The following is a 27,511-nucleotide window of genomic DNA, read 5'->3' as shown; positions in this document are numbered from 1 at the left end:
AAAAAATGTATCGGTACAGTAATTTCAAAACCTTGACTTACCTGTAATTCAAACAACTGCATTTGAAGTTGCATTCACTTGAAAACACTGCATAATATCTTGCAAAGCATTTATTTCACTTATCTGTGTCCGGCTTGGCTTCGTACTAGAAATAAAATAACTTAACAATATTTTTCTATAAACAAAATTGGTCGGAGTTCAGTCTGAGTGTGTAACATCATTTGCCGATTGAGTGTGTACAACAAATGATTAACTTGACCCTCTGATAAAGCCTTACTGCTCGCCCACACTACCACAAATAGAGAGTACGGTGCTATCTACTTTTACCTCTGCCTACCTTTGGGGTTCCACTGGACTCTGCACACTGTACCTCATTTGGTATAATATATAGAGAGCCAGCTTCCTACACAGCTCTTCCAAAGAGTAACTTCATAAATGCTTTCCAGTACTGTCATTACAGTAGTGTTGCGCTACATATAAATGGCACCCCTGGCACAAAGATGTGGTGGGAGATGCAACTATGATAAGGAAATAGCATCAGAATAGCTTTGAATAAAGTATCAGTGCACTATTTGAAGACATTTTTCAGAAATGATACTAGTCAGAAACAGCAACATCTTAACTCATGAATCTGATGTACCTTTTTAAGATGTCCTAATCGAAGCTTAAAAATTTCTTCCTGTTCATGGTATTCCGCTAAAGTCAACCTAAAAAAGAAAATGAACAAGATGTAATGATAAAACAATTACAATTTTAAGTGTTTGAAAGCCTTATTCATAAAAGTATCTACTTGAATGTGTCACGTCTCTAAATCTCAACCTTCTGCCTCACTTTGCAGAGAAATAGCAGGAAAGAAAGTCTTTAAATTGGCAAGGCAGTATTTTGTATGCTGATGAAAACATTTGTATCCAATTCTATCAGAAACGCACCAGTACCAATCACTTCTTGGGTAATCCCATGCAATCAACTGACAAGGACACAAATCAACTGGGGCAGTGAACTTTGGGGAGAACAGCTGAAGGAGATCATAAGGAGTTAAAAGTATTATGTGATGAACTCAAAGAAGTTTTAACTAACATGTAACAAGCCATAAATGTTAGCACATCATATTTCCCTGATGTAAAAATTAATTAATCAACTCTTTGCACAAACTGTACAAAGTGTGACCGAGTTCAATTAAGGATCGAGGCATCAGCTTTTACAAAATATAAGACGACATGAATAGGCTGCAACATCTTAGACTACTTCAAACGTAAATTGCCTGAGAAACATCATACTAGTATACACCTTAAAAAACAACTCAAGTAAATTGGTTTTCCCCAACATTGAAAAAAAATGGAATTAGTTACTTACCTGTACACTATAGTTCTCCAGTATTATCTTTCATAGATTCACATGCTTGTATCTTCCCCGTCGTCATGGTGGGAGTCTCACGGTAACAGAATGACCAAAGCAGTATCATAGAGAAGAAAACTGCATAGAAAAGCCCCTAGGGACTGTAGTATTTGGTAACCAGACCTCCTCATTGTTTGGTCCAAAAGTCAGCCAATCAGCATTGCTGCCCTGCCCTCACACTCCCCAGCAGAGACTTCCTGCCTCAGATTTCCGGCCCCAAGTGAGAGACCTGGATAAATACCGAGATAATAGGTTCTGCCTGAGAAACGGGGAGGTGGGCGGGCGCATGTGAATCTATGAAAGATAATACTTGAGAACTATAGTGTACAGGTAAGTAACTAATTCCTTCTCCAGTATTACATCTTTCATAGATTCACATGCTTGTATCAGAGTAGTAAGTAGTACCCACAAAGCCTGCAGCGTTTCCAGGATAGAACCCAGAAGGAAGTTCTGCAGATGAAATATCGTTAGAACATGATCTGAAAATACACAGGTCAGATAAGAAAAGAAAACCATCTATAACAATATCAGATTCTACATATAGAGATATATATATATACACATTGTATAGAGTATTAACAAAGAACCAAAGAATACCTTATTGAAATAGACGTTTCAGAACAGCTTGCCCCACTGCCGTGTCCTCTTTCCACGCAGTGTCGAGACAGTAGTGCTTGGTAAATGAATGCACACTCTTCCAAGTCGCCGCTCTGCAGATGTCAGGTAGAGACACTCCTGCAAATAAGGCTATTGATGTCGCCATCTTTCTTGTGGAATGAGCAGTCACTCTGGAATGAAGCGGCTTTCCAGCTTTTTCATGACACTTAATGATAGCCGATGATATCCATCTGGCGATACTCAGTCTTGACAGAGGTAGCCCTTTCCTCTGACCTTCAAATGCAATAAATAGCTGTTTAGATTTGCGGAATGTTCTTGTTCGTTCGATGTAGAATTTCAAACATCTAGCGATGTCCAAAGAATGCAGCGCTCTTTCTGCATCAGATGAGGGATTGTTGAAGAAGGTAGGCAAAATAATTGGCTCATTCAAGTGAAAAGAAGTAGGGACCTTGGGTATAAACGTAGGATTTGTCCGTAGTATAACCCTGTCCTGTCGAAATTGCAGAAAAGGCTCTTCCACTGAAAAGGCTTGAATTTCGCTAACTCTCCTCGCCGAGGTCAGAGCTAGCAGCAGGGCTGTCTTTCAAGAGAGGAATTGTAAGTCTGTCTTGTGTATAGGCTCAAATGGTGGCCTCATAAGCTGCGTCAAGACTGTATTGAGATGCCAGGGTACTGGCGGTCGTAGAATGGGTGGAAAAGCTCTAAAGAGACCTTTAACAAACTCCTTTATCAGTCTGTGGGACCAGAGAGACGGCTCGTCTGGCATTCTCCTGAATCTTGAAATCGCCGCCAAATGCACCTTCAGCTAGGCATGAGACAGACCTGCTTTTGATAACGACAACAGGTAAGGCAGAATACCTTCTGGGGGTACAGTCAACGGATGTAGACTTTGACTAGTACACCAGTGAGAGAAGCGTGTCCATTTGGCTGTGTATGTCTTGTTGGTTGACATAGCTCTGGATTGCGAAAGTATTTGTCTGCAGTCTTGTGGAATAATCATGGCTTGAAATTCCCACACATGAGGTTCCATGCGGATAATTTTAGCGATGCTAGGTCCGGATGCAGAATTTGCCCGTTGCTCATTGATATGAGGCTCTGGAATGTTGGGAATTGCACCTTGCTGCCTTTCGACATCTGCAGCAGATCTGAAAACCATGCCTGCCTCGGCCAAGCTGGTGCTATCAGAATGAAATGACATGGTTCTGATCTCATTTTGCGAATCACTCGTGGTATTAAAGGAATTGGTGGGAACGCGCAAGCGAACATTCCCGTCCAGTCCATGTGAAACGCTTCTCCTTTAGAATCCCGCTGAGGGTACCTGGACGCAAACTGATCGCATTTCGAATTGTCCCGGGTTGCGAACAAGTCGAACGTTGGTGTGCCCCATCTTTGGAATACTCTGTGAAGCTGAGTGTCGTTCAGTTCCCACTCGTGCAACACACTTGTCGTGCGACTTAGGACGTCTGCTCGTGTGTAGAGGATGCCCTGTATATGCTGCACCTGAATAGAAATGTTGTGGTTTATCAGCCATTTCCAAATTCTTTGTGCCAGCGCAGAAAGTGGTTTGGATCTTGTTCCTCCTTGCTTCAGAAGATAAAACATAGTCGTGGTGCTGTCTGTCTGAATGATTAAGTAAAAGGACCTGCAAGGGATTGTTACAAAAATAACTTCTAGTTAGTTAGTTAATTCAATCTGAAAGTAACGCTCCAGCAGGAGAGGACTTCAAAGTGTCAATAGACAACTGAGTAATAATGCAAACAAAAAAAGAAAGAAAACACGGGAAACCTTGGATATTTTGAAAATGTCAATCTTATTTAGACATTAAGTATTCGAATGGGGTAAAATATTTACAGCAACATCTTTATGTAAGGAAGCCAAACACACATTGTGCTAACAATACATAAAAATAACTATTCCAAATGCGAGAATGAGAGTCACAAATTAAACAATCAAAATATGTAACTTTCAAAGGAAATAATTTGCACTTGGAAATAGATGAATGGTCGACGTTTCGGTCTGTGACGCTTTCGTCTTTCAGACCATCTTCAGGACAATAAGTTTGGTGCTGTCTGATGAACCACTCAGATGTGAGTAGGTCGCTCTCTGAATGTTATGCTTTATTATAATTTTGTGACTTGCAGCAACAGCTGTCTAAATGGTGGTTACGAAAATGCGGCCACTTGATGAACCAATGATTTCCTTTATTCTGCGAGGATAAAGCACTGCGCTCTGAAGCGATGCGACTGGTGTCTCACTTTCCGAATCACTACGGAGAGATCCTGAGATGAATGAGCACCGACGAGTTCTGTATTCTGGGCAGGAAAGCTTGAAGTCCCAGAAACACCGCTTTGAGCTCTAACCTATTTATGTGAAGCTGTGCTTCCCACTCTGACCAGTGGCCCTGGATCTCCAGCTCCTGGAGGTGCGCGCCCCATCCTTGCAACGAAGCGTCCGTCGTCATCACGTATTCGTGAGTCTGAGGTACAAAGATGAGACCCTGATTCAAGTTCTTCTGAACCTTCCACCATGACATGGCCACCTTCATACGTTGAGTGATGGTAATCCGATCTTCGTAGGTTCCTTTGGACTGAACCCACTGCTCGTCTAGATGTTCCTGCAAGGGTCTCATTCGAAGACGGCAGTTTGGAATCAGTGGGATGCCAGAGGACATCATCCCCAACAAGGATTTGTACATCCGCACAGAAGTGAACCTTTGTTTGAAGGGATGTTGCAAGGCTTATTATTTTTCTCATCCTTTCCTCGGATGGGTATGCTTTCGTTTCCTTGGTGCATATCCATGCCCCTAGGAATTGAATGCCCTGAGCTGGAATCAGTGAAGACTTTTCCAAGTTGGTCCTTAATCCTAACCGATGGAAAAGGCGGATGCAGCACTGAAGGGACCTTCTGGCTCTTGTGAATGATGGTCCTGTCACCAGCCAATCGTCTAGATATGGGTAAATGCAATGCCCCTGCAACCTTAAGTGGGCCGCCACCGGGGCCATGCATTTGGTAAACAACCTCGGGCCTATTTGAGGCCAAATGGCAACACCTTGAATTGGAAATGGCGACTCTCCACAGCAAACCTTAAAAACTTCCTGTGCCTCCGATGAATTGGGATATGGAAGTACGCATCCATGAGATCCAGTGATGCCATATAGTCTCTCTTCATGTAGTCTCTCTTTTAACATCAGAAGGATCTCTTGCAATGAAAGCATTCGGAAGGGAATTTTCTTTATGTATTGATTCAGATCTCTCAAATCCATACCTGTCTCCACTTCAGAGTTTGTTTCTTTTTGAGGAGGAAAAAATGCGAACAGAAGCCTTTCCCCTCTGTGTTGTCGCGGTACTTCTTCTATAGCCCCCTTCTGCAATAGAGAAAGGACTTCCTTTTGCAGCTCCTGACGATGTTGGTGATGCCTGAGCAGCGGGGGGTGATCTGGTGGCATTTCCACAACCTCTAGGGTATGGCCTCTGCTTATTACGTCCAAAACCCATTTGTCCAACGTTATGGACATCCAATTGTTGAAGTATTGAGACAGATAGTGGTCTTTTTCCGGGATCTGTTGTGTGGGGAGCGCCGGCCTGAGATCATTGTCGTTTGTTAGACTGTTGATTCCTCCCTCTATTGGAGGACTTGCCCCTAGACTGCTGCTGGTAAGAGGAGTTGGAGGTCCTGTACTGATTGCCTGTATTGTATTGCCTATATTCTTGTTGGTTATAAGGCTGATATCTGTTGGTCTGATATGAAGACCTCTGATTAAATTGACCCCTTGCATTTCTTTTACGAAAGGACTGGAACCGTCCTTGCTGAAGGGATCCCAGCGCTCTGGCTGTATCCGTGTCTGATTTGATACCCTGCAGCGCCTCGTCTACGTGCTTTCCAAATAGATTTTCGCCATCGAAAGGCATGTCTACAATCTTCGCTTGCACCTCCGGACGAAAGGATGTTGCCTTTAGCCAACCCTGTCTCCGAAGCAAAACTGCTCCTGCCATCTGCCTGAACGCCATAGAGGATACATCCATGGCAATGTCAAAAGATTCTGATGCTGACTTTGCCCCGTCTCGAAGGATAGCCGCTGCCTCTTCTTTCTTATCCTCCGGTAGTGCAGACAGAATGGGTGCCAAATCACACCACATTTGCCTGTTAAAACGGCTAATAAGGGCCATAGCATTGGCTGCTTTAATCGTAGAGGCTGCCATGACCGCAAACCTCTTCCCGGCTCCATCCATCCTCCGTCCTTTATCTGGCGGCACCAATGAAGTAGCAACTGGATTCTTTGAATTCCTCTGCGCCGCCTGCGTCACCACCGACTCCGGTCTCGGGTGTCCTATAAGACAAGCCGCAGCAGACTCTGGTGCTCTATATTTCCTTTCGATTCTAGGAACCGAAACCGCGATTGAAGCCGGTGTCTTTAAAATTTTTAGGCCTTCTTCCCAAATGCGAGGGATAATCGGGATTGAGCGAGCAGATTTCCTGGCGTCATCTTTGAAATCATATAAGAAACATTCCGTTTCTTTAACCTCCATATCCAAATCAAACCTTTTAGCCGCTTTCTCCACAATGTCATGGAACCCTCCAATGTCCTGAGGAGGGGAAGTGGTTGGCGGCGGAGTAGGTGAAGGGGCCGACGGCAAAATGTACTCATTCCACTCCTGTCCCGTAGAATCTTGTACAAGCTCACCTTCCTCAGGCTGATCATCATCAGAATCAGTTAGATCATCCCTGATTGTTATCACTTGTAGTGATCTCACAACCTGCTCATGAGGAGTAGATTGGGTCTTTGGAGGTTGCGATGTAGCCACCGGCGTAGATGACGGAGGCGCATTTGCCTCCGGAAAACAACGATAATAGTCATTAATCATGAACCTCAGGTCAGAGACAAGAGAAACCGGTATAAAGACTGACTCTTCTCGCGACTCCTCTCGCGACTCTTCTTGCTGCTCGTCATCCTCATTATAATTACATGTTTCCTGGAAAGATTCATATCTTGTAGATTGAGCTCTCTCTTTGAAGGAAAACACCTCTTCCTCGTCTGTGTCCTGGCTCTTTATTCTGAGTTGTGAGGGGCTGTAGGCCGCTCCTGACGACTCCTCTCCTTCTGAATCCTGTTCCAGTAAAGAAGATGGTGGTAGAGGCGAAATCTGCGTCCACCACGTGAATTCTGCAGATTTGCTTATAGTGGCCGAACCCCTCGACGACTGAAAAGAGCGAATAGAGATCATAGTGTTCGACTGTGGCGATTTAAATGTCTTTGCCGTTGAAACTACAGTCGTCGTCGACGGTGTCGTCGACGACATAGCCATCGTCGACGGAGCCGTCGTCACCAAAGCCATCGTCGACGAGACCGCCGTCGACGGGGTCTCCGTCGACGGAGTCGTCGACGTCGTCGTCGACGGTTTCTTCGTCGACGGGATGGTCATACTGGTCGTCGTCGACGCTGCCTTAAATCCTGTCGTCGACGGAGCCGCCGTCGTCGAAACAGTCGTCGCCGACGGTGAAGTCGTCGACGGGGCTGAAGACTTTACCACAGATTTTGCAGTAGAAACCAGGGAACTGGTCGACGGAGCAGACCCTGCCCCTTTCTGACCTGACGGCTTCTTGAGGGGAGTAAGAGGGAGAGATGACGCCACTTTCTCCTTTGATTTAACCTTTTTAGGCTGCACCCTTTCCTCAGAATGTGAGGCCTTTCTCTTTTTAGGTGTTAGGTTAGAAAATTCCTCTCCAGAATCTGAGTCTGATGCGGCCTTCTTCTTTTAAAGCCACAACAGCAAACGAGCCTCTCTGTCCCTCAGAGTTTTAGCAGAGAAGGTTCTACAATATTTACAATCCTTGGCCACATGCTTAGGATGAAGACAATATAAGCAGTCCTTGTGAGGATCTTCAGAGAAAAGCCTTTCCACAGGATCTGCAAGGCCTGAAAAGCCTCTTTTTAGAGCTTTCAGCCATTATGAAAGAAATTAGGTACACACAATACCTTAATCCAGATGAAAAGATAGTAGAAATAAAAGGTCAATAGTTCACTCAGGAACAGCAAACTGAGCAGAGCTCAGGGAGACTCCTTTCTCACACGAAGGCGGTTGGAAATCTGAGGCAGGAAGTCTCTGCTGGGGAGTGTGAGGGCAGGGCAGCAATGCTGATTGGCTGACTTTTGGACCAAACAATGAGGAGGTCTGGTTACCAAATACTACAGTCCCTAGGGGCTTTTCTATGCAGTTTTCTTCTCTATGATACTGCTTTGGTCATTCTGTTACCGTGAGACTCCCACCATGACGACGAGGAAGATACAAGCATGTGAATCTATGAAAGTTGTAATACTGGAGAAAGACCAGATCTAAGCATGATTCTTTTGATGAGTTAAGCCGGAGCGCACCACAACAAAATATAAGTAATGGCCCTTAGTCAAAAATGTAGACTGATAAAAAGAATTCAGGGTTAATCACAACAGAAATGTAATGTTTTGGGAGGGGGACCAACCCTGCTAGAGCAGGCTTAATGGCAGGCCTCACCATACGACCCCATCTGCCCAACATGATGCAGCTATCATAGAATAACTACTCAGCATCGTCTGATGAACAAAGTTACAAAAGCAATAGTTTTCTGGTGCTGTTCAGTCATTTATCTAGTTAAAGCAATATAACGTCTCAATCTGATGTTTCTGTAGTCCTAGATGGGCCACTGGAACATCAAGATACATGGCCAATGAGGCATATTTGTGCAACTCAGGAGGCAATGAAAAGGTAATGGAATGGGTAAGGTGCAGACGAGGAGGGAAACAATTGCACTGGTCTTTTGAAAGAACTCAACCATAGTGCCATCCAGTGAGGGATGGCTGCGAGTCAGATATGCATGCAGAGAAAGAATTTGAGATTGAGAAAGGAGAGGAAAATCTAGATACTGTCAGCACAGAGGTGGTATGAGAAGCCAAAGGATGAAATCAGATGAGAGATGGTGTAGAGAGAGAGAAAAGATGTCCAAGGACTCATCCTTGTGAGACCTCACTAGAAGAAGAGTAGTTGATGATGTCTTTGAGTCCCAGGAGACTAAAGGAGAGATGAGAGGTAGGAAACAATTTGCCTGTGTTGGGCCAATGATGCCAAGTGAATGATCGTAGGGGAGTAATGTGGATTGGACCACTGTATCAAAGGTAACGGAAAGCTATAGAAATAAGAGAATTGAAGTTGGATGTAGTTCAAGTTATTTTAGAGGACTGGCGTTTTTTTTTTTATGTATTATTGGGCAAGTAAAGCAGTGCAACTCAACAATCCCCCCACACCCCGGTCTGACAAGAATTACATTAACTGTACGAGCAGCTGCGCGACAATCCCCTTTCCAGTGAATACACAGCCATTTAGCCAACAACCCTTAGATGGGCTGGCGGCGATCATATCGCATCCGCAAGAATACACGCCAATGATAGACACAACCACTCCTCCCCAGGAGGGAGCCCCTCTCAGAGTATCGCAAACGCAGTCGCAGCCCTGCGCGCCAGTGCAGCAATTTCTTGCATGCAGGTATGGTTTAGAGCCCCTGGTCGTCCCCTGTAGCAGGAGCATCACTCCTGTTGGGGAGGTAAGCCTGGTAAAGCCCCCAGAAGTTTTTCGGTCGGGCAGTAGGCGGCAACAGCTCACTATAATTCTCAGACTGCGTGCAGCATTATAACATGCCAGTGCTTGGGTGTGGGTGTCGGGCCTCTCATCCAGCAACTTGCGACCGCCCTCTTAGCTATGAACAGTCCCATGTCCACTAATCGCCGTGCGGCTCTGGGAAGTTTCTTGGTGTATCCCAGTAGTGCCATCGCCGGATCAGGCGTAAGTTCTGTTTCTACTATTCCACTTATCTCGTGAAAGACCTTGTCCCAGAATTCCCATATGTCCGGGCATTGCCATGCCAGGTGTAGGAAATCTGCGTCAGGAGCATGGCAACTCACAGTCCGCAGTGTCACGCAGGCCATACCTGCACAGTCGCGCCGGCGTGTGGTACACCCTGTTGAGGAACTTGAAATGAACTAGTCGGTGCCTGCCGTTAAGGGATAACTTCCTCGTGTTAGTGCAGCAGTATCGCCACATCTCAGCATCGATAACTATCTGTAGGTCATTTAGCCACGCCAGGCGTGCCTTCGTGTATGTGTTTTCCCTGTGCGCCTGCGCAGTCTTATATAGGTTAGACAGCAATTGCTGAGGTGTCTTGGCCTTGACGACATACGTGAGCCCTGGTGCCTCAGGCGGCTCAGCCATGTCCTCACCCAACAAGTCTGTAAGGGCGCGGCGCACCCTGTGGAATTGGAAGCGGGTCAGCAGTGACGCGTCCGCTCCATTAGATGCCACTTGTTCCCAGGTTTTGGCTACCCCGTCCTGAAACAGGTCTCCTGCCACTTTAATGTCAATCTTGTGTAATGCAAGGACAACTCCTTTTTCTTTGATGTAGGAGAGCCACCGGGCCCAATCTATCGGCATTATTGGGGTATATAACAGGGCGCCACCCCGTAGTTGTAGAAGGTTATGCCATGCATGATTAGTTGTGGCTATTGAGTCCAGTATACCAGTTCTACGGTCAACTGGCCGAAAAATCGTGGATGGGAGCGAGAGAGGGCTAGGAAAGAGCGTTTCCATTCAGACGTGTGGAATACTGCCCATACCATGAAGCCAGGTATGTAGGTGCGCGGCCTGCGCCACTCTATAGTAAAGCTCTAAGTCCGGGGCACTAAGCCCCCCCATGCTGTAGGGCAACGTGAGCAGGGTCCACTTGGCTCGGGGTTGCTTCCCTGCCCAAGCCAGCTTTATCATGAGTTGGGTAAGTTGCTTGAAAAACGACTTGGGGAGTACTATCGGGAGGGTCAAACAGGAACAGGAATCTGGGCAATACGACCATCTTCATTATGGATATTCGTCCTAGTAATCAATCAATCAATCAGTGACACTTATAAAGCGTGCTACATACCCGTAGGGTCTCAAGGCGCTGGGGGGGGGGGGGGGGGGGGGGGTGTGCCGCTACTGCTCGAACAGCCAGGTCTTCAGCTTCTTCCTGAAGGAGAGGTGGTCTTGGATCAGGCGCAGGTCGGTCGGGAGGGAGTTCCAGGTCTTGGCGGCCAGGTAGGAGAAGGACCTTCCTCCTGTAGTCGCTCTTCGGATGCGGGGGACGGCGGCGAGGGCGTGGTTGGCTGATCGGAGGTGGCGTTTGGGAGCGTAGAAGTTGACTCGGCTGTTGAGGTAGCTCGGGCCTTGGTCGTGTAGGGCTTTGTGTGCGTGGGTGAGGAGGCGGAAGGTGATTCTTTTGTTGACGGGGAGCCAGTGAAGGTCTCTCAGATGTCCGGAGATGTGGCTGGTTCGTGGGATGTCGAGGATGAGTCTGGCCGAGGCGTTCTGGATCCGCTGGAGTCTCTTCTGGAGCTTGGCGGTGGTACCGGCGTATAGGGCGTTGCCGTAGTCCAGACGGCTGATGACGAGGGCCTGGGTGACGGTCTTCCTGGTCTCGGTGGGGATCCACCAGAAGATCTTTCGTAGCATGCGCAGGATGTTGAAGCACGACGAGGAGACGGCGTTGACTTGTCTGGTCATGGAGAGGGAGGAGTCCAGGATGAAGCCCAGGTTGCGTGCGTGGTCTGTCGGTTTGGGTGCGGTGCCCAGGGCGGGTGGCCACCAGGAGTCGTCCCAGGCGGAGGGTGAAGAGCCCAGGATGAGGACCTCCGTCTTGTCTGAGTTCAGTTTCAGGCGGCTGGTCGTCATCCACTCGGCTACCTCTTTCATCCCTTCGTGCAGGTTGGCTCTGGCGGCTGCGGGGTCGTTGGTCAGGGAGAGGATCAGCTGGGTGTCGTCGGCGTAGGAGATTATTCTGAGGTTGTGTTTGCGTACGATGGCCGCGAGGGGGCTCATGTAGACGTTGAAGAGGGTGGGGCTCAGAGATGATCCTTGGGGGACGCCGCAGATGACTTCGGAGGCCTCTGACTTGTACGGTGGCAGGCGGACTCTCTGTGTTCTTCCGTCGAGGAAGGAGATGATCCATTCCAGTGCCTTCTCCTGAATTCCGACGTCGCTGAGGCGCTGCACTAGGGTGCGGTGGCAGACAGTGTCGAATGCCGCGGAGAGGTCTAGGAGGATGAGGGCCACTGTTTCTCCATTGTCCATCAGGGCTCGGATGTCATCGGTGGCGGCGATGAGGGCGGTCTCGGTGCTGTGGTTGGCTCGGAAGCCGGACTGTGAGGGGTCGAGGGATCCGTTCGTCTCGAGGAAGGCGGCCATCTGCTTGTTGACGGTCTTCTCGATGACTTTGGCTGGAAACGGGAGAAGCGAGATGGGGCGGTAGTTCTTGAGGTCGGTGGGGTCCGCTGTTGGTTTCTTGAGTAGGGCGCTGAGTTCGGCGTGTTTCCAGCTCTCAGGGAAGATGGTGGTGTCGAGGGATGTGTTGATGATGTCTCGTAGGTGGGGTGCGATGACAGCGTCGGCCTTGTTGAAGACGTGGTGAGGGCAGGGGTCGGTCGGTGATCCGGAGTGGATGGAGTTCATCGTGCGGATGGTGTCTTCGGTGCTGATCGGGGTCCAGGCGTGGAGGGTGGTGGTGGGGGGTGGTTGTTCGGTCATGGTGTGCGTTGGTTGGTTGTTGAAGCTGCTGTGTATGTCCGTGATCTTGTTGTGGAAGTATGAAGCGAGGGAGTTGCAGAGGTCTTGCGATGGGGTGATGTCGTTGTTTCCTGCGCTGGGGTTGGAAAGCTCTTTCACGATGTTGAAGAGTTCCTTGCAGTTGTGTGCGTTGTTGTCCAGCCGGTCCGTGAATGCTGTTTTCTTGGCGGCGCGGATCAGCTGGTGGTGTTTCCGGGTGGCAAGTTTGTAGGAGGTCCTGTTGTCCGGTGTCGGTTCCCTTTTCCAGACTCTCGAGGGCTTGGCAGTTCTTCTTGGAGCTCTTGAGTTAGTCGGTGAACCATGGGGTCTTCTTGCTGCCGTGTCTGCTAGGCGGGGTCCTCAGTGGGGCGAGTTCGTCCGCGCAGTTGCTGATCCACTTTGTGAGGTTGTCGGCGGCCTGGCTGGGGTTCGCTGAGCTGGCAGGAGGGTGCTGGCTCAGGGAGGTGGCGAGCTGGTCTGCTGTGATCTTGTTCCAGCTTCTGCGGGCGGCCTGTTGCTGGTGTTGGTGGGTCGTCGTTCTCTTGAAGGTGAAGTGGACGCAGCTGTGGTCCGTCCATTGAAGCTCTGTGGCGTGGCTGAAGTCGATGTCTGTGCTGGATGAGAAGACGGCGTCGAGTGTGTGTCCGGCGCGGTGGGTGGAGGTGGACACCAGTTGCTTGAGTCCCAGGTTGGCGAGGTTGTCGAGCAGGGTGCTGGTGTTGCGGTCGTTGTTGTTCTCCAGATGGAAGTTGAGGTCTCCCAGGAGGATGTAGTCAGCGGAGGGGAGGGCATGCGGGCTGACGAAGTCGGCGATGTCCTCGCTGAATTGCGTGCGTGGTCCAGGGGGTCGGTAGATCAGGGTGCCTCTGAGGGTGGTGTTCGGGTTAGTGTGGATCTGGAAATGCAGGTGTTCGGCGCTGGTCAGGGTGTTGTCGGTGCTGGTCGTGAGACGGATGGTGCTTCTGTGGATGATGGCGATGCCTCCTCCCATCTGGTTGGCGTTTCGGTCCCTCCGGACGATCTTGTAGCCCTCTGGGATGGCGATGGCGATGTCTGGAGCTGAGGAGGCGTTCATCCAGGTCTCCGTGAGGAAGGCAACGTCGGGGGCTGTGGCGTCTAGGAGGTTCCAGAGTTCGATGGCGTGTCTGTGGACGGAGCGGGTGTTGAGCAGGATGCACTTGAGGTGGGTGCTGCTGGTGTTCGACTTGGCGAGTGCTGGTGCGGGGCAGGTCCGGATGCAGGAGAACTTGCAGGCGTGGCAGCTGAAGGGTCCGTGGGTACGTCTTGGAGTGGCTTGATGGCATTCTGGGAGTCGGCCGGTGTTGAGAGCGGTGAGGGTGGCGGCGGAGTACGTCAGGCGGGTTGGTCGGGATCTTCGTGGGCCAGGGGTCCTGGCACTGGGCGCGGTCCAGGCGCGGACGGGCGCAGACGGGCTTACCTTTGGCGCGCCTTCGGCGCACAATCGGCGCGCCCGCTGCGCGTGACCGCTGCGCGTTCGCACGGTCGCCATTTAAGGCGAAGTGCGCGGGTGGGCGGAGCAGCTGGGAGGCGGGAGCGGGGAGGGTACAGAATAGAAAAAGGGGCGGGGAAAAGCGGCGGTGGCGGGAAGGGAGGGCGGAGGGCGGCGAGGTAGGCGGACAGAAAGGAAGGAGAACCTAAACACGGGCAAAGAGAAATTGACCACAGCAGGCACAAATTCTAGACAAAACAAGGGAAAAAATGAAAATAAACACAACAGGCACAAATGTTAGACAAAACAAGGCAAAAACAAAGTCAGCAGCGGAGACAGCCGGCAAACGAGGCAGCAGCGAGGCGGGGGCAGGCAAGGGGCACACGCAGCAGCTGGTGGCCGTGCGGCGCGGGGGTGTCCCACAAGTGGGTCACACTCACCTGCGTCGCACGGTCGCCATTTAAGGCCAAGTGCGCGGGTGGGCGGAGCAGCTGGGGAGCGGGGAGGGTACAGAATAGAAAAAGGGGCGGGGAAAAGCGGCGGTGGCGGGAAGGGAGGGCGGCGAGGTAGGCGGACAGAAAGGAAGGAGAACCTAAACACGGGCAAAGAGAAATTGACCACAGCAGGCACAAATTCTAGACAAAACAAGGGAAAAAATGAAAATAAACACAACAGGCACAAATGTTAGACAAAACAAGGCAAAAACAAAGTCAGCAGCGGAGACAGCCGGCAAACGAGGCAGCAGCGAGGCGGGGGCAGGCAGGGGGCACACGCAGCAGCTGGTGGCCGTGCGGCGCGGGGGTGTCCCACAAGTAAGGAGAGTGGAAGCCTACACCAAGCTTCAACGTCGTCCTCTATCCTGCTGAAGGCCGTGCCATAGTTTGCTCTAAATAATAACTCTGTATCAGTATCGAGTTGTATCCCTAAGTACCTGACGGTGTCGGTGGTCTATTGTAGTGGATACTAGGACTGCCGGTTTATAAAGTACGGTTTTAGAGAATCAAGCAGGATATCAGAGAATAGGTATAGTCAAAGGCGGCTGAAGAGTATTCCTTCCAATAATACTGAAAAAAAGGGACGTTAAGATGAGGGCAACAGTAAAATAGAGAGAAAGCATTTGGGTTTTTCTGAGTAAGGGTAGGTTTGCTGCCCATTTGAAGAAAGTGTGAGAATCAGTCTTTGAGGAGAGAAGGAAAGAAAAGACATAGGGCAAATCAGACACTTGTGGTAAATGATGTGTTTAATGACCCAATGGTTGAAAGGATCATGTGGTACGCAAGATGGATTTGCAATTTTGATTACAGGAATGAGTTCCTGTTGTGTAGTTGTCATGAGCTGTAAGAGAGAAACCTGGTGTGGTGATTTGATAAAATTGAAGCAATTACTAAACTGTTCAGAATTTATCCAATGGTTGTATTTTCCATGAGAAATAGGTAACAATGACATTGGCTGATAGGGTTGGCACTGTAATAGAAGCTTGCGAGGAGTTTAATAGTCTGACAAAGGGCCTTATAGAGTTTGGAAGTCTGGATACTCAGTCACAAACATGGCAGATATCCCAGCTGTTTTATTACAGGTGCATTACCGCTTATATCACACGCAATATGGCGGACAGGATATCTGCCACGACTTAGTGGTACCCAGTTTGCTATACATTAAATAGGGCCTTAAATATCTAAGGATGTAGATTAAGTGATGAGGGTTTCAAAAGTGGCTGATTTGGCATTGTCAATAGCAGTCAATAGGGTGTGGAGCGCATATTATGTTCCTACAAAAGTCCTGAGGAAGTGGGAATGAAGGATCACAGTGAGTAGTTAGTGTTGAAGGTGAGACGAAGTGTGAAGTTGAGGAGGCTGAATGACATGCTGCAAACAAGTGGGACAAGGTAATTGTGAAGTAGGAAAAGGAAGGATGGGAGGGTAAGCAAAGTATTTTCCCCAAGAAATTGAGATGTTTGTAGTGGGAGGAAACACTTGCATAATATTATCAGTCAAACAGGATCAGGCCTGGTGGCGATGAAACGGTGGAAAGTTTAGAGTGGGACAGTTTGGTAGAAAAGAGTATGGCGATTAGCAGATTTTCCATGTCAGTGTGTAGGTGTGAGAAGCCCACTGATTAATGAATAGTCACAAATAAGTAGAGAGGAGAGCGGGTATTGTAGTTGGCTGCAGCGTAAAAATGCCTATTTGTATTTCCGGTTTATATAGCGCCAACTCACCGGCAGGTCTCAAGGCGCTTTTGACCAAAAAAACACAACAACATACTCAGCAGGGTGACTGGGGGGGGCAGGCTTAAGCTGGACTCAGAGCCTCTCTGAATAGGATTGTTTTCAGGGACTTCCTAAAACGAAGGAGATTTCCTTCTTTACGGAGGGACTCAGGTAGTTTGTTCCATATCTTGGGGATCAAGACCGAGAAAGATCTTCCACCTTTTGTAGCAAGTCTATAACGAGGACAGACGAGCAATTGTGAATCGGAAGACCTAAGACACCGTTCTGGCTTGTACAGCTCCAGACGTTTTTTTATGTATGACGGAGCTTGTCCGTAGATCGCTTTATGGGCTATGCAGAGGCTCTTGAATTCAGACCGCTGCCTTATAGGCAGCCAGTGGAGGCTCTGTAACAATGGTGAGGCATGTGAGCGTCTCGGTAGCCTAAAAATGAGACGGGCCGCATCGTTCAAAGTCACCTGCAATCTGTTAATTAGTGTTTTTGAGAGGCCTAAATACAGCGCATTGCCGTAGTCCAGCCTGGATATAATGGTCGCGGATACGACCGTACGCAGCATGGACCTGGACAGAAGAGGGGCTAGTTTACGTAGTTGTCTAATTAGCCCTGTGCAGGTGCCGGCTACGGTGGCAATCTGACTTGCCATTGATAGCTCACGGTCTATTTTAATGCCCAAGCTTTTTACTTTGTCCGCTGGTTTAGGAATAGGGCCCAGCTCCTGGGGCCAATACAGGTCGCTCCATGGAGAGCAGGTCGGTGCAACCACTACAACTTCTGTCTTCTCAGGATTTATTTTCAGAAGATTCAAGGACATCCATCTGACAGTAAATCTGAGTACATTCTGTGCCTGGGTTTGAGCTTGTGTTGTATTATCTATACTCAGCAGCAGTTGGGTGTCGTCGGCGTAATTAAATACGCGACAACCCATCTTTGCCAGGGAGCTGATTAATGGCTGAAGGTACAGGTTAAATAGGGGAGGGGATAAGGCAGAGCCCTGAGGTACCCCGCATGTTAAATTTCCAACCTCTGACATCTCCTCCCCTAGCTGAATCCTCTGTATTCTCCCAGTCAAGAAAGATTTCAGCCAGCAGAAAGCTGGCCCCTGAATCCCAAAACTGGACAACCTGTCCAGGAGCAATGTATGGCTGACAGTATCGAACGCCGCTGGCAGGTCTAAAAGTATCAGGGCGCTCGGTTTCTTACTGTCAGCCATCTCTCTCAACTCATCCAGCACCGAAAGCATCACCAATTCGGTGCTGTGGTGTGCTCGAAATCCTGCCTGGAGCTCATGGAGGAGATGGTGCGATTCCAGGAACATAGCCTGAGACTTTAGCACATGTTGCTCCAGGACTTTGGCCAGAAACGGGAGCAGGGAGATCGGTCTATAGTTTTTCAGGGACTTAGGATCAGCTCCTGGTTTCTTTATTAAAGGCTTTACCCGAGCTTCTTTAAATCCATCAGGTAACTGCCCTGTAAGTAGTGATTTATTTAGCAATGAGAGGACATGCTCCTCTAGGGTAGAACATGCTAGACGAAATACACAAGGGGGGCATGGATCGGCTGGGGACCCAGACTTAGTTCTAGTTATTATTTGCTCCAGGGTCATGGGGTCAAGTTGGGGAAAATGTGAGATGGCAACATCCTTCAGAGGATGAACAGACAATTGATCAGCAAGGCATAGCCCAGCATCCTTTCTGATGTTCTGTAGGATGGTATCTACTTTTTCCAGGAAATAACCTTGAAAAGTATTACAGGAGATTGTTATTTCCGTTTCTTGGGGTCTTTTACTTAGCTCCGTTAGAATTTTAAATGTCTCCTTCTGGACATTATCAGCTTGACTAATCCGATTCTCAAAATAGGCAGCCTTAGTTGCCAGGATAAGCTTTTTATACAGACGGAATAGATTTCTATATTGTTCTCGAGCTATTTCATCTTTTTTCTTTCTCCAATTTCTTTCGGCATTGCGAAGCTTCTTCTTATGATCCCTTAGGTCTTGGGTGAACCATGGTGCTCCCTTTCCCGCCCCCTTGACTCTGTGATTTCTCAGGTGCGATTCGATCGAAAGCTTTGGTCAGGCTGTAAGTTAAATCCCTGTATTCTTGGTCTACATTGCTATTGGGGCCTATAGGCCCTTAGGAGGATATACGGTGTGGAGGTCGTAATTAAGTCAAGGATTGCATGGAATGCTTCAAGAAAGTGCGCTGTATAACCTCATGGAAAGATTATTTTATATTTGCTTTGAGCAGTGGGGTGATTGCTGTGCACCTGTATTCCAAGGATGATGAACCGAGTATGAAGACTGTGAGGAGAGAAGCATAGGCGAGTGCCTTACTGAATAATATACTAACCTTGCCACATTTTTGTGGCTACTCCGGGAATGTTAGAATGAGGGAATATCAATGACAAGACCGGAACAAATATGGATCAATTATATAAATAGGAGGGACTGAACAAAAAATACGCTGGAATAATTTGGCATTTGGCAGGCTGAAAGGAATGAATAAAACCAATAGCCTGTTGTCAACTAAGTGGGCTTACTGAATATGGGAACTGCTAATTTGAAGTACAAAAGGTCAATACGGAAAGGGTTACAGAGGCAGTGCATTTAAGTAACAGTTTTTCTTCGCTTATATTGTAAACTCTAGAAAGCAAGTAGTATGTTTCGGTTTAAATCCTGTATTTTTACGATACTTAAATGGAACAAATGTGGCCCGTATATCACTTTAAATACAAAGAACATTAAATTCCTGAGTATTCAGTATAATGTGCAATTTTTAAGCATGCAATGCAGAGTAGATTTAATGTTGCAGCAATTAGTATTACGCTTATGCCTCCTTTATGGCAAAATCCAGCTGAGCGCTGACAGTTGTTCCATCAATAAGCAACAATTTGGGAAAGCTAAAACAGAGAAGTCACTATTTGGCAAGCTTGCATATGGTACAGAACGGAAATGCCCTTAAGGTAAGAACATGAGTTTGAGGTGGGGTATAAGCTTTTGGTCAAAGTTAATCCCTACTTGGGTCGTGGCTTGGACGCCGAGAGAAATGGCGGCTTAGAGTATTTCTCCTCCCGTGATACGACCTCGCTCACGAGATTGGAACCTTTCCTGCCGGATTTAAACTACCGCAGATGGCAGATCCGTGAATCGGAATGTGAAAGGCATGCAACGAGTGAACTTGCAAGCGTGGAGGTGACCAAGAAACGCTACAATTGGTAAAAACCCAGAGCACGGCCGCGCCGGGCATCGGGAGACGAGCTCACGGCGATTTCAGTCGATTACTGTGGGGGACCGAGTGTACTGCTCACGCGCACCGATCTTACGCGATAAGGTCCACCGGAGAATGTGTGAGGCATCTGGGCTTCCGTGGCCCACGAGTCAGTACCCTGCACCAAAGTATCAGCCATCATTAGCCTGGCCCGCGTGGGACATACGCTACACGGAGTTCACTTCCAAAATGGCGGGCGCAATTGATTATACCCGAGAAACGGGCTTCGTGCAGTACCGAATGTGCGATTGAGCCGACACATGGTGCCCTTGCACCACGACTAAGAGAGAATTCTCCCAGAGGCTTTGTAAGACGAACCAGCCTAAAGCCTGACGGCCAACAACACTTATTTAACTGGATCCCGGTTTACACAGCCGGCAAGAATGTATACAAAATGGCGGGCGCTGGCCATCCCGACCAGAAGGGGGATAGAAACACAAAATAAATGTCCTACGTGGAACCTCTAATATAACACACACCCATCATCTACAACATTACCTGAGTCAAGGGTGCAGGGTTAACGAAAAACGTCACCAAAGCGGTCCAACACAGAAGGAAGCAGATCTGTCCACTGACTGAGCGTGCACCCCCCGCGCATCATGTCCGTATGTGCGGCGGTCACCGAATGAGCTGCGGTCACCAGGATGGCAACAGTGAGCACGAATCTGGTCTAGCTGGACCTGGAGCCTCCTCAATTGGTTAAGCCATTGTGTACACCTCCTAAGTCACAGTAACCTCAGCGACATATCGGCAGTTTCCTGACCTGCTACCACCTTCCTCAAAAGCGCCAGGTTAGTTCCCTTTGATCTGGTGCTCGATCACTGGCTGCAAACCCTTCTCTAAATTCATTGTCGGCCAGGCATCCATACTAGGGCACATACTAGGGCACTTATACGCACATCTACGCTCTAACAAAGAGAGGACCCATACGTTAGACCACGCTCCACTGCCACGGTCACCCACCTGGTGCGCTCCTACACAATAAAGGCTAGGAAGCAGCTATCATGGAGCGCAAAGATGAAAAGAACCTGAAAAGGCTCAAATCAGAACATTCCAATCCAGGGTCGCCCGTCAAGGGAAAGAAGGACAACAGTGAAGCCATAGACATGATCCTAAGCAGATTGGTTGAAGTAAGAGACTTGGCCAAATCTACCAAGGAAGAGGTGGTAGCAATCAGGCAAGGCATACGTGACACCAATGCAAGACTGACGGAGACGGAATCAAGAATCAGCCGATTGGAAGATTCGGAAAGCAAAACCTGTGGAGCGCTCAAGCGCCTGAACATAGCTTTGGATCAAATAACAAGGAGGCTGTCTGAATTGGAGGACAGAAATCGGAGGGGAAACCTCCGCATTTTTGGCATGCCGCAGGGATCCGAAGACTCAAAGGGCTCCTGTGTACCGTTTTTGGAGTCATGGTTCACACAAGCCACCAACATGACCTTCCATCAACCTCTGGAGTTTGATAGGGCTCATAGAGTCCCGGGCAGGATCACCAAAAATCAGAAAGGCCCCAGAGCCATCGTCTGCAAACCTTTGCGCTACCAGCACGTGGAGCAGATCCTAGCCTTCGTCTGGAAGCACAACCATATATTATGGAAAAACTCAAAAATATATATCTCACAGGATTACAGCAAGGAAACGGTGGATGTAAGGAAGGCATTCCTAGCGCTTCGCCCACAACTTAAATCGATGGGGTACCAGTTTGGTTTTATAGGGCCAGCGAAGTACAGAGTGATCATTCAAGGATCCCCACATATATTCACGGACCCCACAAGACTCCAAAGACTGTTAGGTGGTCACGAAGAGCAAGATATGGACACCAACGGCCCAAACAACGTCGGTGCCTCAACGCACAGTGGTGAATAAGTATCCTTTGCTTCATCTATTTGTTTAAAGACAGTTTTTCTGGATTTCAGGTACTCAGGTTGTTATGTTATAAGCCACTATTAAACTTTTTACGTGGAAGGAGTTCTGAAAGTTCTGAAAGGGTGCTGTCCTCTCTATGACACTATTGGTGCCTTGATCTCACCCTATATTTGGTTTATATGATGACGTGGTCCCACGTCATAGCCATGCTGAGGCCCAGAAAACCAATGTGTTAGGATAACTTTGCCTCACTATACTGACAAGTCCTACTGATGTGTCTCAGTTTACATAACGTTGGCTCTGGGTGTTTGCTTGTTCAAATGGGTGCGCTTAACACTACACCGGCCTTCATACGGTATAATACAGACCGAAGTTTAAAGTGTTGGCAATGATGGTGATTGCCATATTCTACGCACATACTTCCGGAGTGGAAGCTATACGCCTCTCTAGTTGTGGCACAGAGTACAAACCTGCTAAGCTAGCAGGCACATGGCACTGAGTTCGTTACATGTTTTTCTACACGAAATGGCTTCTGCTTCAAATTTCGTATGCTAGAAGTTAGGATGTAAGAGGTTAGATGTTAGGATACATCTCTTGTTATTGTTGTCATGATGTTCACTTGACAATGCAGTTCCAATGCTTACTATGATTTTAGTGTAACCACGGGAGAATGCTGCGATTTTTCTCCAATCGCCATGCCTACTAAGTACTTTGGGGGAGGGGTGGGTGGGGGGATTGAGGGGAAGGCTTGGGGTTTGTGTGGTATGTTTCTTTTTATTCTTTCATTTTATATCCTGATACTGTCTGTCTGTTACATGTCAAATTTACAAGTTGCTACACCTACTTGCTGTTTAGGAGGGTCTGTCATGATAATGGGCGAGACCCCCAAGAACGTCACTGCAAAAACACGAAAGGGCCTATGTATAGGGTGGTTGTTACTAATATTGAAAAGGAGCCTAGAAGTTCATCATGGGTATGATCACTGGTATGGGTTATTGAAGCTTACTGAGCACGTCTACTTAACTACGGGATATGTGGATTATGTGTCGAATATGTTACTTTTAAATGGTGCACTCCGCAATTAGTACACCGCTTGGTGTGTCCACTATGGACAAACTAATTGAAAATACTCTCCCTGAATGTAAAAGGCCTGAACCAGCCTATCAAGAGGCAAAAAATACTAGACTATCTGCGCAGACAGAAGGGGGATATTTTCCTCCTGCAAGAGACTAAAATTGACGCCAAACAATTCTACACACTAAGGAATAAATACTACTCTGAAGTTGTGGGGGCTGAGGCGGTGGGCAAAAAGAACGGAGTACTGATGTTAATAGCGAAAAAATCAAAGGTTGAACTACTTTCCTCCACAGCAGACAACAAGGGGAGGTGGGTTACAGCCAGGCTATCCAAAGACAACACGGAATTTTTTGTCACAAACATTTATGCCCCAAACACCAGTGATCTACGATTCTGGTCGGACCTAGCTAAGCAACTTGAAACCATCCCAGACTCAGCAGTACACATACTGGCAGGTGATTTTAACCTTCCCATGGATCCTACCTTAGATAGAGACTCTAAATGTACCTTTAGGCCTAACAAATCCCACAATGCCCTTAACCTATGTAACCGTTTTCACCTTGTTGATTTGTGGAGACTGCAAAATCCCACGGACAGGGACTACACATTCTACTCTTCCCCACATGACTCTTACTCCCGTATCGATTACCTCCTTATAACACAGAATGGTGTCCCTAGAATAGAAGACACGTCAATAGAACCAAGAGTTATGTCCGATCATTCATGCATATCCCTATCCATCAATAATCTGAGGCCCTCATCACGACAAACGACTTGGCGGTTGAATGACGAAGTGCTGGACAACGAGCAGCATCGATCTACTATCCAGTCTGCCATTGAGGCATACTTGGAGCATAGTAAACAAGGAGATACTTCAGAACTCATTCGTTGGGAGGCCTTGAAAAGCACTATTAGGGGAGTGTGCATTACACGCTTCCCCCCCACGGTTTTGTCCCCCCCCGTTTTCTGGTACCACCATTCCATGGACTATACAGGCCCCGCTCCACCGCCCTTTGAGACGGGACATTATACTCCTGTTAACATGCACTGTCCTCCTTGCTCTACAAGTTCATGGTCTTCTAACCCACACACATGGTTGCATGGTATGTACTGATTTTTGGAGGGAATGGATATTTGTACCAGTTGTTTAAACGAAAAACACGTTGCACGCATGGCTGAATGTTGAGGCCACGTCAGCGGCTTATTCACGATGTACCGTATACTTTGATGCAACAATAAAACAAATTTAAAAAAAAAATAAAAAAAAATTAGGGGAGTGTGCATTAAGATTAGGTCGTCAATGAATAAAGATCAGAGTGCGAAATTGGAGACCCTGGAAGGAGAAATTTTGGCCTTAGAAAAAAAACATCAGGCAAGCAGGGAAGGTACAATGCTAAATGTACTGGCTAACGAAAAGTATGAATATAATAAGATAGTGAGCGAAAGAGCTGGGGTGTGGTTGGATAGAAGGAAGAGGTTTAAACTTTGTGAGTCAAATAAAGCGGGCAAGAGCTTGGCGGCATATTTGAAATTTAAAGTGCAGAAGAACTCAATTAATGTCATTAAAGATGCACTGGGGGCTGCCCATTCGGAACCGGATAAAATAGCCGAAGTGTTTATAGATTTTTATGCAACTCTTTATGCTAAAAATGAATCGGTAGAAGGGGACAAAATGAAGGATTATTTAAACGAATGTGACCTCCCAACGCTCTCATCGGAGGAGCAGATAGGCCTCAACGCTCCAATTGAGGCCACGAAGATTGAGGTGGCAATTAAATAATTGAAATGCGGGAAGGCCCCCGGACCCGATGGGTTCACAGCTAAATTTTATAAAGCCTTTCCCTCTCTTCTGGTTGACCCTCTGCTCCACTTCTTTCAGGAGATAGATGACACAGGAGAAGTCAAAGGGACACTGTCTGAGGCCATAATCGCGGTGCTTCCAAAAGAGGGTAGAGACCCCTCTCTCCCAAAAAACTATAGGCCCATTTCCCTCATTAATCTTGATTGTAAGATTCTACCCATGATCCTCTCTGCTCGCCTTCAGCGAGTCCTCCCCAAACTGATTCACCCCTCGCAAGCAGGTTTCTTAAAAAATAGACTATCCAGTGACAACACCAGGGTATTGGCACATGTTCTGGAAAAGGCGAAACTCCTTGACACACCTACAGCTGCAGTAACCCTGGATGCCGAAAAGGCTTTTGACAAAGTCGACTGGACTTTCCTGGAAGCAGTCCTAAATAAATTCAATCTGGGGGCAACATTCACAAAACTAGTAATGTCACTTTATTTTTGTCCCACGGCAAAGGTCAGGGCGGGTGGATCTTTCTCCTCCTCGCTTCGGCTGCAACAGGGAACACGGCAGGGATGTCCGCTATCCCCCTCCCTGTTTCTGCTGACGATCGAGCCATTCCTTTACCACATAAGAAATAACGAGGCTATTGCCGGCATTCCATTTCAAGGCTGCAATATAAAACTTACCGCCTACGCAGATGATGTACTTGTCCTGTCAGAAAGGGCAGGCGAACCCATACCTGCACTTATGACATTCATCGATGAGTTCTCCCGAGTATCGGGTTACAAGTTAAACAAGGATAAAACAGAAGTCAAACTACTTAATAACATAGGCGGTAAAGATATCCTTGGCAGTTCAGGTCTAACTTGGCAGCCACATTGCTTTAAATATCTAGGCTTAGACTTTGACAAAGATCTAATATCCACACTAAAAATATATGAAGCATCAACACTAAAGAAGATCTCCACTTTACTGGACGGATGGTCACCCAAGTTTCTTTCCTGGTGGGGCAGGGCAGAAACGCTTAAGATGATGGTTACCCCGTTAGTGAACTACTTGGCCAGCATGCTACCTATGACATTCACTGATGACTTCATCTCCAAAGTGGACAAACTGTTTGGTGGCTTTCTGTGGCAGGGTAAGAAAGCCAGGATATCACTAAAAAGCTACAACTAGCAAAAGAAAAGGGCGGTCTGGGTCTTCCCTCTTTCAGGAACTACCAAACAGCATTTCTCTGCAAACAGGGGGCACAATGGCTGGTTGACGCCCCAGCTTACGTTCCAATGTGGCTCAATATTGAAAAATCTATCATCGAACACTCACCTTTACCGACCATACTTACAATGGACCTATCTCACTTGCCTCACTCCAAATACATTTTGATGAACACCAGGCGTGCTCTATTAAGATTAGACCAGGCTCACGAATCTAACTTAAAAATTAGAAAATCCACGTTCATGGCCTTATGAAGGAACCCTTACTTTAAACATGAGCGGAAAACTCTTTACTGGGAATCCTGGTCCGAGAAGGGCATTAATATGGTTGCTGACCTCTATGACGGGACACAACCCCTTCCTTTCTCCTCACTACAGAAAACACATGACTTACCTCCCATGGCCTTGTATGAGTTCCTGAAACTGAAAGCCATCATTTCGACACGTGGCCTCAATCTCCAAACACCATGGCTCATGTCCCATCTACCACGTCTCCTAGCGACTGGTCACTTTGTCTCCAAAGTGTACAAGTTACTCCTTCCTCTCCCCAGGAAAACGCACAGGAGAGTAGAGCTCAAATAGGAGTCAGAACCCAACTCTACAGGCATTGCAATTGACTGGGATATAATTCACAGGACTGCTTTCTCCAACAAGATATCACCTATCCTTACCCAGACAAAATACATGTTACTGAATAGAACATTCTGGACCCCAGATAGACTCATTAAATGCCAACTGAGAGATACAACCTTGTGCTGGAATTGCCTGTCTGAGACCGGAGATCCAGCCCATATTCTCTTTCACTGTCCCACCCTGCAAACCTATTGGGGGAAAATCTGACTGTATTCAACAAATCTTCAAACTGCAGCCGGTGAGAGAATTTATATACGCCATATTGGGGGCTCTTGAGCCAACCTTACATAATGCGCAGGACCGCCAGCTCTTAGACCTGATGCTCACTCTGGCGTGTAAGGTGGTTCTATGTAAATGGAAAAATACCTCAGAGGTTAGTTTTAAGATTTGGCTGGACTGGCTTTCCTTTCTGAGAGGAGCTGATAACCCGGCACTGCACTCCTCCGCCTGGCGATCCTCTAACAAGAGCCTCTGGAAATTACTCGATATGTCTTCATTTCAATTTGATCCACCGTGATGTAGCTCCTACTAATGTATATCTTTAAGGCACTATTGTATTTTGCGACCACATGTACTTGACCTATCTACAGACAGCTTGGATTTGCATGTAACTGTACAATTATTAATTACTTCCTTGATTTGTTTTGTTTTCTTTGCCTATGCAGTACTGTCATCAAGCATTATTGATTATTTGTATTTTAATATTTATTTTAGTTTTGTATTGTTGTCAACCAGCTATTTTGACCCCATCTTGTGTGGAACCTTATTGTATTGTCTTCTCTTTCTTTTTCTTCAATAAAAACGATTTGAATACAAAAAAAAAGTTAATCCCTACTTCTTGCTGTATATGCCAAATGTGTTTCTAAGGTTTAGAACCTTGAAAGAAAACTAGTTCGGTTTTAGCTGCATGTATACAGTGAAACTAATGAATGGCTGTTACATATATATCATGAATAATTGACAATGTGGCCTCAAGTGTGAGATTTTGACCTCATTTCGATAGAGAGAATATCCTTTATTTCAAGTAAACCTGATGTAGGTATATTTAAGTCTTGATATTAAAAAATACCTTTCTACAACATTTTAGTGTTCAACCATAGCTGGATGTTCCCTTCTTAGGAAAAGGATGAGGGATGATAAAGACTAAAATAGGTATATTTATCTGTAGAGGAACTCTGCCCACTCAAAAGGTATGAATTTATATTAACTGCATAAACTGGTCTTGGCTATATAAAAATAAGACTAACAAATAGAGTTATCTGCTTAAATTATTTTAAAAAGAAACTAAAAGACCAATCCATCTTTCGGAGAAAGCTTTATGAAAGATACTGCAGAAAGCTCATGTACCAGGAGATATTCTGGTAAGGAATTAATATAA

General features: G+C 47.1%; 1 protein-coding gene across 5 annotated transcripts in view; it reads right to left on the bottom strand.

The window, feature by feature from the left end:
* TLK1 (tousled like kinase 1) overlaps positions 1–27,511 on the bottom strand; it is a 656,881-nt gene that overhangs the window by 247,473 nt on the left and 381,897 nt on the right. For all 5 annotated transcript variants that reach the window (XM_078681584.1, XM_078681580.1, XM_078681585.1 and 2 more), the window contains one exon: positions 641–707. In XM_078681584.1, coding sequence (XP_078537710.1) covers positions 641–707 — 67 coding nt within the window. The remainder of the gene's footprint in view (positions 1–640; positions 708–27,511) is intronic.

Source organism: Lissotriton helveticus, chromosome 3_1, assembly GCF_964261635.1.
Source record: "Lissotriton helveticus chromosome 3_1, aLisHel1.1, whole genome shotgun sequence".
In the NCBI taxonomy this organism is placed as follows: domain Eukaryota; kingdom Metazoa; phylum Chordata; class Amphibia; order Caudata; family Salamandridae; genus Lissotriton; species Lissotriton helveticus.
Note: the sequence above shows the minus strand (reverse complement) of the source record. Positions and strands in the feature narration are given on the sequence as shown.